The sequence below is a fragment of the Passer domesticus genome, chromosome 25 (assembly GCF_036417665.1).
Source record: "Passer domesticus isolate bPasDom1 chromosome 25, bPasDom1.hap1, whole genome shotgun sequence".
NCBI lineage: Eukaryota > Metazoa > Chordata > Aves > Passeriformes > Passeridae > Passer > Passer domesticus.
Window position 1 is genome coordinate 4,812,658 of NC_087498.1, and position 15,104 is coordinate 4,827,761.

Genomic DNA, 15,104 nt, shown 5'->3' on the forward strand with positions numbered 1-15,104 from the left:
ATTTTCTGTTAAAACCTGGGAATATTTGTAAAAGTCTTGTCTTCTGGAAGGCGCCCAGCGCCGTGGCTCAGGCACAGAGGGAGGGGTGAGACCAGCTTGGCAGAGCTGGGGAGCAGGGAATGGGATCTCGAGATGCTTCCCAAAAGCAGCCTGCCCTGCAGAGTGGAGGCAGCCCAGGACTGCTGGTCCTTTTCCAGCTGGAAAACCTGGATCCTTGCTTGGGCAGCCCCAAAACCCCCACTGCTCCAGAACCATCCCCCAAACCACACCATCCACCCCAGCTCAGCCCAACCAGACCCATCCCTCCATCCCATCCTTTCCTCCTCCCGTCTCAGCCGCTCCCACCCTGCGAGAGATCCACTCACCATCCTCCCTGGACTTCTGGATGAAGGCCTCCACCCCGCTCTCGCCGTAGCTGCCCTCGGAGGCCAAGGTGGAGACGTAATTCCACTTGAGGGCTTTGACAATGTCCACCATGGCCTGGGCCTGGTAGGTGTCCGAGGGGACGACGCGGGAGAAGAAGTCGTAGCGGCTGTTGTCGCTCAGGTCCGGCGCCGTGGAGGCGTAGCTGATCTGGGGGATCTGGGGTGGAGGAGGGAAAGGCACAGAATCAGGGGAAGGAGGTGATGATCTCCACCCCACAGCCATGCCCGTGGTCCTCCCAAAGCCTTGGGAGGTGGGAACTGAGGATGAGCATGGTGTAGGTGGAGGATGTGCCACCATCAGGTGCTCCAGGGGACATCGGGGCTTGGGGACCACCTGCAGCTCAGGAACACCCAGAAGGGTTTCTGGAGAATCCAGCGTGGGAGAGACCAAAGGAAAAAAAAAATAATTCTGCCCTGGCCAGCACTGCCAGGTTCTCCCTTTGGCTTCCTCCCCAGGAAGGACAGATCCAACCCATCCTGCCCCCCCAGCCCTAAATAAGCCCCTTAAATTATCCAGAGCCACCGCACCTCTCCTGGCACACTGGAATGATTTAGCACCACGGGATCAGGCGATGTTCAACACTTACACAGCACTTTCCATTTCCAAAACGCACCACACATCCTCATTTATCTTAAAGATGGAAAAGGCTTATTAAATTATCAAGCCCAGGTTCTCCCCACCAGCTGTGGGAGTCTGAGATGGCATAATAAGCCCCAGCCACCTCGCTGGGAGCTGCAGCCCAGGGATGAGGTGTGCCCCAGGTCTGGGTGTCCCAACCCTCCTGGCCCCACTCCGTTCCCCCCCAGTCCAGCATCTCCCAGTTCCTCCTTTGTTTCTCTGTGATTTCCCCTCTCCCACTCCTGCCTCTCTCTATTAAATGCGATTCTGGTGTTATAAACCCACGACTCCACCTGAATGCTAAAAGGCCCCGGAAAGGAGCAGCCACCCTTCTACCTGCCTGCGAAGCAGGAGATGAAAAAAGGGAGAGATGGAGCAGGAGTGGGAGAGGGAGAGGAAGGAATCTTTATCAAGGCACAAATAGGATTACTCCCCGTGACAATCTGCTTTGTGCTCCGTTCCGAGGGGCTCTGATCTGCTCGTTGGGGATCTCTGACTGGAGCCGGTGCATGAGACTCCATTAAAATTCTGCTCAGCAGGTGAGGAGCTCGCCTGGCAATCGCTCAGCCCGGGGGGAGCAGGGGGGCTGCTCCCAGCACAACCCCTCCCCTTCCATCCTGCAGGATGGACACGGGCTCGGGATGGAGGCAGTGCCCACAGGCAGCAGCAGTGCCCATGTCAAAGCTGATTTGGGAGCAAAGATGAACCCCTGCCCTTCCAGAGGGTCCATTCCCAATTATTTTTCCCTTGCCAAGTGTTTTGGTTCCACCTCTTCTGCAGGGAACTGGAGATGGAGATGTCTCAGCTATTCCCCACGCCACTGCCATCCCACAGCCTGGATTAACCCCTGGCCTGCCCACCCTGCTCCAGCCTCAGCTGGAAAACAAAGCCCAGAAAATACCTGTTGATCCACAGGCTATGGACTGGAAGCTGTATTTTAATAAACAAAAGGAAAGGGCTTTTTTCTCTCGCTCCTCTGCCTCGGATGAAAAGTGAAAATAAAATACCAGTTCCCAAATGACCATTTCATAGATTTCTTCTGCCTTTTCCCCCCTCTGCCTTTTTGATAGCCCAACTCCTGGCACCAGCTATTTTCTCAGATAAAAGACAAAAGTCCTTTTAGGTACATAAAAGCAAAATGCAGGCAGGGAATTCAAGGTTCTTAGAAAGAAGGATGCAGTGGAAGAGAGAGCTGGAAACATCTCTCAACTGCAAATTTGCTGCACTGGTGGTCCCTTGTCTGGCTCATCTCCAGCTGGGACAAACACTGTGTTGAGGAAATTAGTAGGGCCAGCTCTCCTGCCACCCAAGAGTTCCTTGTCCCATCAAGAGGAGGAAGTGATCCCAGGGCAGGGGATCTTCCTTCTCTTGTTTTGAATCAAAAATCATCACCCAGAAGCACCCTGAGCCTGGAGAAACATCCCTTGGGATGGTGGGAGCCAGGGCTGGAGATGTCATCCTGCTCCTCCAGGGCTGACAGACTGGTGTGACTGACCTCAAATGCTCTGGGAAAGCTGCATTTGGTACCCTCCATTATCACCCATCATTAACGTGGCTCAGGAGCTGCTGTGGTGTTTTCTCCACCACTGGGAGACAGAATCCCCCCAGGCTGGGAAGAATTAGGCAAAAGTGGTGATTTCAGCACATCCCAGTTCAGGCTTAAACCATTGATGCCAACATCAGCCTGAGCAGGCAGGAAGAACTAAAAACCAACCAAAAACCAACCAAAAACCAACCAAAAGCCAAGTAAAAACCAACCAGAACCACTGCAGAGCCAGAGCAGAGCACACTGGTCAGGAGCACCCCACAAGCTGCACCAACCCCCCCATACCAGATACAGGGTCAGGAGCAGCTAATTCCCTCCCCATAATTATTAATTTCATGCATATCTTATGCAAAGCCCTGGTTTGCCGACGAGATGGAATTGATTTAATTAGAATTTCCATCATCGAGCCATTTGGATGGCAGCTTTTAATTAGGGAGAGCGTAAAGCTCCGCAGGGGCTGGGCAGGGAGGGGCTGAGCGGGGCTGCTCAGAACTCAGTGCCAGGATGGAACGAGCTGCAGCCCCATCCTGCTGCCCCTTCCCTGGGCACGGGGTCAGGCCCAGGATGCAGCCCTTGGCGTCTCCCTGGAGAGGGAAAAGGCAGAACTAAAACTCCAGGAAGCACAGCAGGCGCAGGAGGATGCTGGCCCTGATCCCTGCCAGCACCTGTCCCACTCCTCCTCAAGAAGCCAGAGACCCCTCAGGGATGGGGGCAGCCCAGGGGAGCCAGGCAGCTGCAATTTGCTTCAATAAGCCCAGTGAAGAGCAAGGAAATGAAGTGGCAGCAGTGAGTGATTAACCAGAGCATCCCCCGGCCGCTGGGTGAAGGTTATTTACCCACTAAGTGGGGAAGCGTGTCCTGAATCTCTCCACCCCGCTGCCCCACAGCCTCGGGGCACCCTGACACTGCCAGGGGGGGCTCAGAGGCAGGGGCTGACCCAGCCCTGCACCCGCCAGCCCCAGGGAGCACAGCCTCGTGGGCCTGCAGGTGCCGCGTGCCCGGCTGCAGCGCGTCCTCAGGTGAATTATTCATGTTGTACAACAGCCCTGCGCTGCAGAGAGCGCCTGCACTCGCTGCCACGGAGAGGAAACAACCGCCTCAAAGCGCCTGGCACGTGGCAAAGCCACCCTCTGGCTGCTCACCCCACGCTGGGCACTTGGGCTCCACCTTGTCACGGCTCTTTCTGGATGGGGACGAAAAATGCACTTCAATTCCCTTTTAGGGGATCCCATTTCCAGGAGCGTGGTTTCCTTGACACCATCACCGCTGTGCTGGTTCAGGAGGTAGAGCTGGGGCTGGAGAGGCAGCAGCAAGGGGTGGGAAGGAGCTGGAAGGCGCCAGAGCGCGCTGGCAGTGACGCCAGGGAGATGCTATCACACGGAGCCCAGAGCACGGATTTGGGGAAAGGATTTTCTGCAGGCAGAGCGACGAGGAGTGATGAAACCAGCTTGGACAGAGGATGCCGCATCTGCAAGTTGTTCCACTGATGTACAGCTTTAATTAGGAGGCGGCAGCTAACGAAGGACCCGTTATTTATTTATGTAGTGCAGGAGCGACAAAAGCCCTGGCAGGGAGGAGCACGGCCGGCCTGGCAGGGAGGGCTGGGGGCTGATGGAGCAGGGAGAGGTGCACAGGAGGAAATGTGGGATGGGACAAGGGGACCATAATTTTGAGACAGGAACAGCCACCTGCAGTGTGCTCATGGTCACAGGAGAGAAGGGGGAAAACTGGGGGGGCTGCTGTGCTGGATTTGAGTGGACCCCTCACCTTGGTGGACTCTGATCCGCTCTGTGCCACTCGCTGGGTATCCTGGAGCCCTTTCAGATTTGCTCCCAGATGTGCTGGAGCCCTCCCCAAGAACCACTTGGGCACTCCAAAAGCCAGAGCACTCAGGGGGCACTTGAACACCCCGCGGGGAGGGTCCCCCTGTGCCAGCCCCCAGCACTTTCTGCCAATGTCCCCATGCTGGGGGAGCACCGAGGGGGACAGGAGGGACACAGCAACACGGGGCAGAGCTCCAGCAAGTGCCGTGCCCCAGGGAATGGGCAGAGGCAGCTGGCTGTGCCCGAGGCAGCCAGTGCCCGAGGCAGGCAGCGCTTTGCTGAACCTCGGAGCAGAGTCACCCACACTTAAAGGTCAGCGGCGGTGTGAAATGGAAGTCGCCTTATTCTCATTTTAAGCATGTCCCTGCCATAAAAGCAGTGTTTGAATAACAAAGAGCAGCAGCAGCACTCGGGTCGTAGCGGGGGGGAGAGCCTCCAGAACCCCCAAACCCCCAGCCCTGCCTGCTGCAGGGATGGCTGTGCCCAGACATGACCCCAGTGCCATGGGAATGGTGTCCCTGTGCTGGGAACACTGACAAAAGCATCAGCCCCCCACTGGGATTCCCTGCTGGGTAGGAAAGGCTGAGATTTTCCTTATTCTCCTCTCCCAAGGCGTTTTTGAGTCTCCATCCTCTACCTGCTCATCGCCCCATTTGCATTTCTTCTCTGCCCCTTGGGCTGGGATCAGCTCTGGATTGAAGTTCCCGGGGCTCAGGATGCAGCAGCAGCAGCACCAGTGCCTGGCTGCTCAGCTGGGGCAGGGCTGCATGGAGCCCAGTGACATCAGTGACATCCTCCTGAGCAGGTCACAGCTCTGTGCCCAAGGACCAAAACTGGAGGAGAACGGTGAGGGGAAAAAACAAAACCTAGAAAGACTTCAGTTGCCCCCGACTATTCTGACTGTCACTCTCCTGCCTCCTTCCCCACTGCCAGCCTCCCTCCTCCTCTCCAGAACAAGTATTCAATCTTTTTTGTCTTGGCAAATAGCTTTTAAGTTCCTCCCACTCCCTCTAATTTATATTATTTTAATTATTGAATAGCCCTCTCACTCGTTGCCTGGAACATTAACACGTTTTAAAAAAAAAAAAAGGGACCCAGAAAAATCAAACTCCATCAGCGATCTGGTTCTTCCGTCTTCACTAACAGCTTCCAGCCCTCCCAGGAGGGGAGCCAGCTCTCAGCACACGGGGCTGGATGAGGAAGAGGAGGGGAAAGACAGAGGGAAACAACACCAATCCTGCAGAACACAGAGCTTTCAGGGTGCTGGGAGAAGGCCGAGATGGGATAAGGGCCCCATTGTCACCGGAGGTGCAGAATATTTACATTTCTCCCTCATTTCTGCAAGGGGACCCTTGTTCACACGCTCTGCAGCCCAGGGACGTGGTTGTGGATAAATAAACGTACAGCAAGGGGCAAAGGAATTATCAACTCCTCGTCATTCCTGCGGCTGGCACAGAGCAGGAGGAAGAGCCCTACTCATCCCACCAGAGCCTGAGCACCTCTGGGGCACAGGACAAATGTCCCCAGCCTTGGACTGGAGCAGAGGCCCCAGCTGTCCCCTGCCATCGGCCATCGCTGCCTCCAGCCCTCTGGCTCAGGTGGGATTTGCATTTTGGGGTATAACCCACACCCCTGAAGGAGCATCCCCCAGAACCAGCACCAAACCCACCCTCAGCCCACCTCCCCTCCAGCCCCCGCCGCGGGGCGGGAGCACCAGCGCCACAAAGCCGGGGGAGATGAGACAAAAATCCTCCTGCTCCGAGTGTCGTCACAGGAGAAGCATGGAGGAAGGGATCCCCGGGGACCTGGGGGAGGCAGGAGAAGCACTTTAACAGCACCAGCTCTGCCTCCCCCCAGCTGTGGAGGAAGAGGCACACGAGGAGAAAAGCTGCCAAAGCACCCGCGGGGGTTCTGCCGAGGGGTTCCCCTTCACCTGGCCAGCCCCTACCTTGAAGAGCCGCAGGATGTTGGCCACCATGATGGACACGGAGCTGCCCGAGGCGCCGATGACGCCGACCACCCGCTCCGGCTTGGTGATGATGGGGGGCCCGCCGCTGACGCAGCGCACCTCGGTGCTGTCCTTCTCGATGAGGGCCTGCACGAAGGTCAGCGACTGCTCCAGGGCGTGCGTGTCCCGCGAGCACGTGTCCAGGATGCGGGCGCCCAGCGTGATGTTGGGCAGCAGGTCGGGGTCGTTGTTGATGCGGTCCAGGGCGAAGAGCATGGCCTCCAGGCGGTGGATGCCCTTCTCCTTCTTCAGCTCCCCGCAGGCTTTGCCCTCGGCGCCCCGGCCGTGCACGGGGAAGAGCCCCCCGAGCGTGATGTCCCCGTCGATGCGGATGGAGTTCATGTGCGGGTAGCCCTGGCCTTTGGGCTTGGCAGCACCCCCGGGCGCCCACCCCCAGCTGCAGGCACTCAGGAGGAGGCAGAAGGACAAACGCTCCATGCAAAAGTGACCCCCGCTCATCGCCAAGGCCGTGCTGGGGCAGAGCGCGGGCCGGGAACGCGGCGCTCAGGGGGCCGGGCTGGGCTGGGTGGGTGGCATGGCTCCCGAGGGATCCGGCTCCGTCAGCGGCTCCCCACGGTGCTGCCGGCCCCGGGGGAGCAGCGGGAGGTCGGGATGCAGGAGGGTGTCAAGGTCTGCATGGCTACACCAGAGAGGAGAGGCAGCAGCAGAGCCACGAGCCCGTGCAAAGCTTCGGGTCCTTCCTCTGGAGACCTTGGAGGAATGGGAAAAACGGGAGAGAGAAAATTAGGCAGGAGCAGGAAGAGGACATTGGCTGTTCTGGGCTTTCATCAGGGAGATGGTGGAAATAAGCACGGGGGATTATTGCAAAGAATAGATTTGGGATTCACTATGTCTTGGATTCACACCAGGGGTTTTAGCTCAGCCCAAATTGCATCCGGGCAGAGGGGCTGGTCAGGGCCTTGGGGACACTGCCCCACAGAGCAGCACAGCTCAGAGGGGCCTTGAGCCCCTGTTCCAACGTGTCCCTTCCTAAGGGAACTGAGAGGGTGCCCCAAGACACTGCTCAGAGTGTGGCAAACTCCACACACACCCCCAGCCCTGGTCACTGCCTATTCCAAAACACCCCTCCTTTTTCCCAACAGGTTTTTCAGTCACTTCCACAAGCCCACTTGCCTTGAGCCCCACGAACCGAGGTCTGCATCCTCAGCTGGAGCCAGGCGCTGCCAAAGCCCAGCGTTCCGGACCCGAGTCACAGCCCAGAGCACCGCGCTCCTGCCGCTCTCCCTTCAGGCCACTGATTCCTGAACCAGCGGCTGCTTCCGTTATCGACGGCTTCCAGCAGCACATATCAACAGCACCTGAGCTGCCCCCGCCCCGGCAGCACAGCCCCTGCCTCAGTTTCCCCCCGAGGCAGGCTGGCTCTCATGCCCATCCTCCCAGCAGCCGCTGATGGATGCTGAGGGCAGCGCGTGATTAATGCAAGCACCAAAAGCAGCGAGGAGCCGAGCAGGCAAATGCATTCCCCAGGCAGGACGAGCAGCAACAGTGAGACCAAGGAAACAGCTTAAATTAATCTCAGCTCAAGCCCAGAGCTGGCACCCAAGCCCACGGCTGCTGGACAGAGTCTCACCAGCCCCAAGGGTGCTCCTGCTCCGCAGCCATCCCAGCCAGGAGGACCCTGGCTTCAACTCACCTCCATAAATTATGCACCTCCGCCGCAGCAGCCGCTTGAAGGCCCATCTCCAAAGCGATTCTGACAGCCGGGGCTTTTAAGGAACCAGAATTACCCGGTGCCCAGCTCTGTGCTTCCAAAGGCAGGAGGTTGGGAATGCCGCAGCAAAGCCCCCGCCCCAGCCTGCCAGGAGAGCCCCTGGGAGCACAGCCCTGCTGGGATGGGGATCAGGGACAGGGATCAGAGCTTGCACGGTGCTGTCCCCTCTGCAAGGACCACGCCATGCATCAGCAGTGGGCACGGAGCAGGGGAATGTGGCTCCTGCACGGCCTGGGAGCGGGTCAGGCTCTGCCCGTGCCGGGGAGGAGGAGGATGGGGAGACGAAGGGATGCTCAGACACCACAGCTGCCTTCAGAGCCCCGCAGCAGCCAAAAGCAGGTCACCTCTCCCACCCTCATCCCTGGAGCTGCAACACTTCTGCCCATCAAAGGTGGGATGCTCACACCATGGACCCGCTCCCAGGAAAACCCTCAGAGCCCACGGCAGCTCCCGCAGAGCTGGCAGTGCCCCCAGAGCCCACTGCCTTTCCCTTTCTTCTTTCAAGCTTTTTCCCTCTCTGTTCTCTCCCCTTTGTGGCTCCTTTGATCATATAATCTGAACGAACTGAAGGTAAAAATATCACGGCAGGCAAGAAGAAAGCACAAATAATGGGGAGAGGAGGAGGGAGCTGGTTCGGGGAAGATGGAGCCAGTTACCCAGTGAACCCCTGCTGCAAACAGCCCAGAAAGGAGCGACAGATGAGCACCCCTGTGCCCTCCACCCGCCCCCAGCAGCTCCTCAGCCACACACAAGTCACTGCTTCCACACAGCCCAGACCTTGGTTCCACCGTGCCTCAGCCTCCCCAGAGCAGCTGCTCCACCAGGGGCACATCTGGAGGGAGGTGCACATCTGGAAGAAGACACCTGCCTACAGCAGGTGCTCACGGAGCAGGGAACATCCTCACCCACACGCTCCAGGCAGTGAGAGGCCACAGCCACCTCCTGCTCCACCTGCACGGCTCCACCAGGGTGGCAATAACAGGGTGGGATCATCCCTCAGCATGGTGCTTACCCCAGCCCCGAAGGAAGGAGAAATTCTGTTTTCTCCCACTTTCACCAGCACAGCCTTGGTGAGGACAGAGCCCTCCCATCCCATCATCCCAGCTGTGCCGCAGCCCGATCTGGATCTGGGAGGTGGCACAAGCACCAACCAAACCGAGCTCTCCAGAGCCCGGGCGTGGGTCATCCCCTGCCCGAGCCAGGGTGGGCTGAGCAGTGCCAGGGCGGAGGGAGCCGCTGCTGCTGCCCCAGGACAGGCAGAGCCCTGCAGGTGCCGGCACCCCGGACGTGGGGCCGGGCACGGTGGCATCCTGCCCCCCTCTAGTGGTGGCCACCGGGCCACCGGCATCGCCAGCCACGGAGAGCCCTGGAAGGAACAGGAGAGGGCTCGGCTGGGCAGGCGAGCCCCTCTTGGGGCGACCTGGTCTGGAGAAAAGCGTCCGTGCCCATTTCAAGGGCTGGACCTGGATGAGCGTTAAGGTCCCTTCCAACCCGAACCATTCCGTGATTCCATTAAATCAAATTCTGATTAAAAATTCCCCCACATCACAGAGATCTCCTGCTGCAAAACCCTCTCCAGTGCCCGGAGGAGCAACCAGCCACCCCAGGCATCACCTCTGTGGCTCCTTCCTGAGCTCCTGCTGCACGTCCCTGCAAGCACTGCCCAGGCTGGACTGTGGTGGACACTCCGGACAGAGCCCACTCCCCAGAGCTCAGCCTGCAGCAGGATCTATCATCTCCCAGTTCAAAGCCAGAGCATTTTCTGGGGCTCGTTAAACCCAGCAGAAGCTGAGCTGGTTATAGCTGAGGAGATGCAGCAATAATCAGCCAAGAGCACACAGCACTCACCTGCACCCATCCTCAGCTGCCAAAGAGCCCAGCTCCACCAGCACCAGAGACTCCAGCCCAGCCCTGGCACTGGGAGGGCTGCGCCAGCTTAAGCCACAATGGTTCCTACCAGCTCCACAGCATCTTTTTGAAAATCAAGGCTATTTCTTTCCCCACCTGCTCTTCCTCCAGCAAGCAGGGCCAGCCAGCAGGCAGCACAATATCCCAATTAGTGTACACTCACTCTTCCCGCTTGCAAGCAGCTACAGGGTACTTCGCTTGGCTCCTGGTCTTTTTAATTGCAAAAGCTCCATGAAATAGAGCAGAATTGAGACGTGGACAGAGGGAGGGGATGCCAGGTTAAGTTCTCTCCCCGACAGGCAAAACCTTAAGTATTCAGGTCCAGCAGCCCGGTGTTCACTCGGAGAAGCAAGGCCACGGCTCAGCAGGCAGCAGTGAGCAGAGACCCTGGATTGTGCCATCCAAACCCCCCCAGTGAGCTCCAAAACAGCCCCTGCCCAGCAACCCCTTGATCAATGCACAAACCGATAGCACAACACTCACACAAGCCCGAGCCCATCACCAAGGTGCCAACTCGTCCTCTCTGCAACCAGGTCCTGCCAGCACCCGGCTCAGAGCCCCACGGTGGGGAAAAGCTGGGTACGACCACCCACCTCAGTGCCCCGGAGCATCTCCTGAGGGATGCTGAAGTCCAACCAGAAGTGCTCCCGTAGGGCGCGATGAGATCCGGGGAATATTTATCACACCATATTTATATATGCCCTTAACTGCAGCAAGCCCTCTCCTTCCGCCTCCCTCCCGCTGCCAAGCAGGTCAGGGCTAATCCCTCACTTTGAAGGATGGGATGGCACGGCAGGGGGGGAAGGCGAGCAGGATCCAGCCCCGGAGCAAGCGGAGAGAGAACAGCAGCTCACCTTGCGGGCAGCCAGCGCCGAGCTCCAGCGGCAGCGAGGGAGGGAGGGAAGGAACTGGTCCCTGCTCCTGCCACGTGCAGCAGAGTCCCGCAATTAATTTTTTATCGCCATCTGCAATTTGGGACGGTGCTGGCTCTGAGCAGGAGCACGGCCTGACTGCCGGTGCCCGGCGGTGCCCGCGGCAGCGCGCGGTGTCCCCGCTCCCCATCACACCCACGCCCCGACACTGCGGTCTGGCAGTGCCAGCCCCTGCCCACACCCCCTCAGCAGCGACTCCAGAGACCCCCATCCTGATCCGGGCTCGGTGTGGGGCCATCCAGGGAACTGCAGGGAGGAAAACCCTCTGTGAAAAGCAGCGCCCGGGAGGAAGAGCCGGTGCCCGCAGCGGGCGCGAAGCCGGGGAGGGCGGCGGGCGCGGGTTCACGTATGTTATAATTAGGACCTGCCACTTCTTCAAGCCGTTGCCTTTCTGGGAAGAGCTGGAAGGGGGTGGCTGAGCTGACAAATCCATCCTCCTCCTGCCTGATGCCAAAGTTGAAGCACGTGATGCTCTTTTTCGGGGAGCCGTTGGGCTCCTCCGCAGGGCGATGCTGGCCCCTGGGATGTGGGGCCAGGCCACGGCTCCACTCGAGCTTGGATTCCCATGGGAAAATCCCCTTGACGCTGCTCCGCCACGCTGGGGTGCAGCTCAGCACCCCTAAGGCAGTGCTTGATGCCGTCCTCAGAAGGGTTTTGCCTGTAACCCCCCCAGCCTGGGGCAGCTGGAGCCACCTCTGCCCGTGGGGACCCTCTGCCATCACCCACCAGGAGCACTGCCCCTGCAGCCCAGCCACAGCCAGGAGGGATCTCTGCACATCCCATCGGACCGAGCCACCCGGAGCAGAGGTGGCAGGTCACAGGGAAAAGGGTCTTGTCCCAGCTCTCCCCCTCCACAGCCTTGCCCGGCACACTCCAGAGCATCCCCCGCTGCCTGGCGCGGATAAACGCTGCTTACAGGGCACAAACGCGGGGAAGGAAAGGAGCTTTTTTTCTTTTGGCAATTCTCGTGGTGTTTTCCCGAGCTCCTCGCTGCATTCAACAGATCAGCTCCGCTCCTTCTCTTCATCCTTCCATCCCTCCGCCCCTCCCCGAGCCCTGCCCGGGGCACACGGCCACTGCCGCTGGGCTCCTGCGGTGACCGCCAGCCCTGCCTCGTGCCACCCCCCGAGCCACAGGTCACCTGCAGCGCGATGGCGATGGCAAAGGCGGTGACTCACCCGCAGCTTCTCCGTCGCAGCCGCCGCCGAAGGCAGCGGGCATCCCCCAGCGCCGGAGCTGCCCACGGAAAATCACCCGGCTGGCAGAGCACGGCAAACTCATCGCACCGAGGGGAGGAGGAGGAGGTGGAGGAGGAGGAGGGCTGGCGGGGCTGCACCCGGGCAGGCAGTGGGAGAGTTCTCCGGTTTATTCTCACAGTTGCCAACTTCCCCAGCGGCTCCCGACGCCTCGGATCCGCTCGCCCGGAGAGCGCCAAGGAGCGGGAGAACGCTCGGGAGAGGAAACCGACCCCGTCCGCCCGGCCCAGGGCTGCCTCCGAGGGGTCGCTCCGGCGCCGAGGAAGCATCGTACTCCCCACAGCCCCTCCGAGCTGGCGGGGGAAGCGCCTTCAGCCCCCGGCCGCTCTCCTGTCCCCCCTGCCCTGCCCTGCGGCGGCTCTGCGGGCGCTGCCCGCTGCGGCGAGGCGAGGGCAGCCCCCGCCGGCGGCTCGGCCACGGTCACGGCCACCCACCCCTGCCCGCTGCCCGCTGCCCCGAGCCCTGCCAGCCCCCTCCGCCCGGACGGGCCCCCCAGCTCCCCTCCCGGAGCCCTCGCCGGGCAGTGGGCACCTCTGGGGACAAAGGTGGCAGGTTGGGGACCGGGACAAGGGATGCCCTCCGTGCCCCTCGCTGTGGTGGGGGGAGCAGCGGAACGAGGAGGGGGCAGCGCTCCGCAGTCCCCAGCAATGAATAATGCCGTGAGTGGGGGGAGCGCTGGGGGCTCCGGGCTGCAGCCCCCGCTGTCGCAGCCCCCCCAGCCCAAAAACAGAAGGAAAGGCGGAAAATTCTCCGGAGCGCTGTGGAGCGGGGGGGGGGGGGGGAGCGGCGAGGCTGCGGGGAGGGGGAGCGGGGGCGCTCCAGCCGCGGGGGAAGGTGCGGGGACACCGGGCGTCCCGGGGATGCTCCCCCCGCGCCGCCCGCACTTACCCGCGGGCAGTGCCAAGTTGGCGGCGCCGCCGGCCCCGTCTCCGCCCGGTGCCCGGTGCCGCGATCCGCCCCCGGCCCGGGGGCAGCCCGGGGGGGCCCTGCGGCGTGCGGCGGGGGCGGCCCCGGCCCCCCCAGCCCCGGCCCGGCCCGGGAGCCGAGCGAGCCGCAGCCGGGCGGGACCCGCCGCGCTCCGCGCACCGCAGCCGCGGCGAGGAGGAGGAGGAGGAGGAGGAAGAGGTGGAGAAGGGGGAGGAGGAGGGGGGGAAAGGAGGAGGAGGAGGAGAGCCGGGGCCGGGGAAGTTTTGCATGAAGAGGAGCTGGGAAGCCCGCCGCCGGCTTTGCCAGCCTCTTAAAGCCCTAGCGCAGCGCGGGGACCCCCGCCCCGGCGGACCCCCGGCTGCTGGGGGAAGGGTCTCCCCGCCAGGCTGCTGAGGGTCTCCGGCTCCCTGCAGCGACAGCCATCCTCCAGTTCCCTTTTCCAGGTGGGAGCAGCTCCCGCAAGCAGCGACGAGGGAGGATGCTGTCACCCCCAGCCGATGCCCTTCTCTTCTCCCTGCCATAAAACGCTGCCAGCCCCCCGCCCCGCGGAGCTCCTGCCTCGCCTGCTTTCCCTCAATCCCCCCGCCGGGCCCCGCCGAGGCAGCCCGTGGTGCGGTGTCGATTCATTAATCCAGACAAACACAAGCCCCTGGTAATGGCCATTGACACATTAACTGCTGCGATCCATCACGGTAACGACACGGTGGCGATCGCTCGGTCACCTGCGGGCATGCGGGGCTGCCGGAGCTCCCAGCCCCTCCTGGGGGGACCCATCCGCGCACACCAAGCGGGGTCCGGCTGTGGGGAGGGGGCTCTGTCCCCTCCCAGCGCCAAAAAACCGAACACGGGCCGCAAACACACAATTCCAGCCTCATCTGCCCGGAGGGGTGACTCGTGCTGCTCGTTTGTTACAGCGAAATCCCAGTCGTGGTGAGGGTCAGCCAGGGCCCAGGTGGGCTGCTTGCCCTCGGAAAAGGCTCCTTTTCACCCAAATCCCGGTTAGGAGGGTGGAGAGGAGCCGGGTTTGCCGAAGCACTCGGGATTGCCCAGCTCCAGAGCTGGGATTTGAAAGAGCCTGGCCTCCCCAGTGGAATGCAGCTCCTGAAAAGCTGCCCAGCCACCCTCCTGCCACTGGAGCGTTCCCGTGGATCCAGGTGCTCACGGGATGCTGCCCAGAGCTGCAGAGCCACCAGGCTGTTGCAGTGGTTTTGTTTACAGCAAGAACAGGAGAGGCGTTTGTTGTGACTCTGCTCCAGTGGGACAGAGAGGGGGGCACAGCCCCACCACCCCCCGTGTGAGCATCCTCAGCCACGGCAGCGCTGATGCCAGGAGCTGAAACCAAAGGAAATCCGCGCTGTGCTCAGTGGGGAGGGGATAAAAAGACCAAGCCCCTGGGAGGACAGGACCCCCTGCCTCGCCAGGTCAGAGCTGAGGGGACTCCAGACACCACAGGACAAGCCAGGCACAGATCCCTTGCCAAAAGCAGCTTTTAGAGGCACCCTAAGGTCAAGGTCCCTGCTCCAAATCGGGTGAAGCCCTCGGCTCCTGGGGATTTCTTAGACATATGTTTGCCTTCAAGGAGAAACAAGGGTGCTCTGCTCTCAGTCTGGGCTCATGAGGACTCCGGGCCTCCCTGCTCTGATCTTCCCACATCCCAAAGAATCCCTGGGGGAAGGTGTCTGGGATAAATGATGGAGAATTTTGGCCGAAGCACCACCTGAGCTGCTCTGGCAGCTGGCTCATTCAGAAGTGCCTCACTGCTGCCCTGGCTCCGGTGGAAAATCATAACCCAACCCTCCCAAAGACTCAAGGCTCTGAATCCCAGGGATTGCAGGATGCTCTTCCCACCATGGCTGAGCTGGCAGTGCCGCTCTCCTCTCCAAGCCTCACGGCCTGCACGTCTCCCCTGCTCACAGCCTCTGCCAGCC

At 60.9% G+C, this 15,104-nt stretch overlaps 1 protein-coding gene across 4 annotated transcripts in view; it reads right to left on the reverse strand.

The window, feature by feature from the left end:
* GRM4 (glutamate metabotropic receptor 4) overlaps positions 1 to 13,346 on the reverse strand; it is a 34,063-nt gene extending 20,717 nt beyond the window's left edge. Inside the window, exons 1-3 of one of the 4 annotated variants that reach the window (XM_064398765.1) lie at positions 13,138 to 13,346; positions 6,362 to 7,132; positions 366 to 582 (exon numbers count right to left, since the gene is read on the reverse strand). In XM_064398765.1, the coding sequence (XP_064254835.1) occupies positions 366 to 582; positions 6,362 to 6,880 (736 nt within the window). In that variant the 5' untranslated portion in view covers positions 6,881 to 7,132; positions 13,138 to 13,346. Of the gene's footprint in view, positions 1 to 365; positions 583 to 6,361; positions 7,133 to 8,075; positions 9,432 to 10,915; positions 12,088 to 12,171; positions 12,302 to 13,137 lie in introns of those variants that run through there. The other 3 variants (XM_064398767.1, XM_064398768.1, XM_064398769.1) reach the window with 3 other exon arrangements.
* Between the last annotated feature and the right edge of the window lie 1,758 nt (positions 13,347 to 15,104).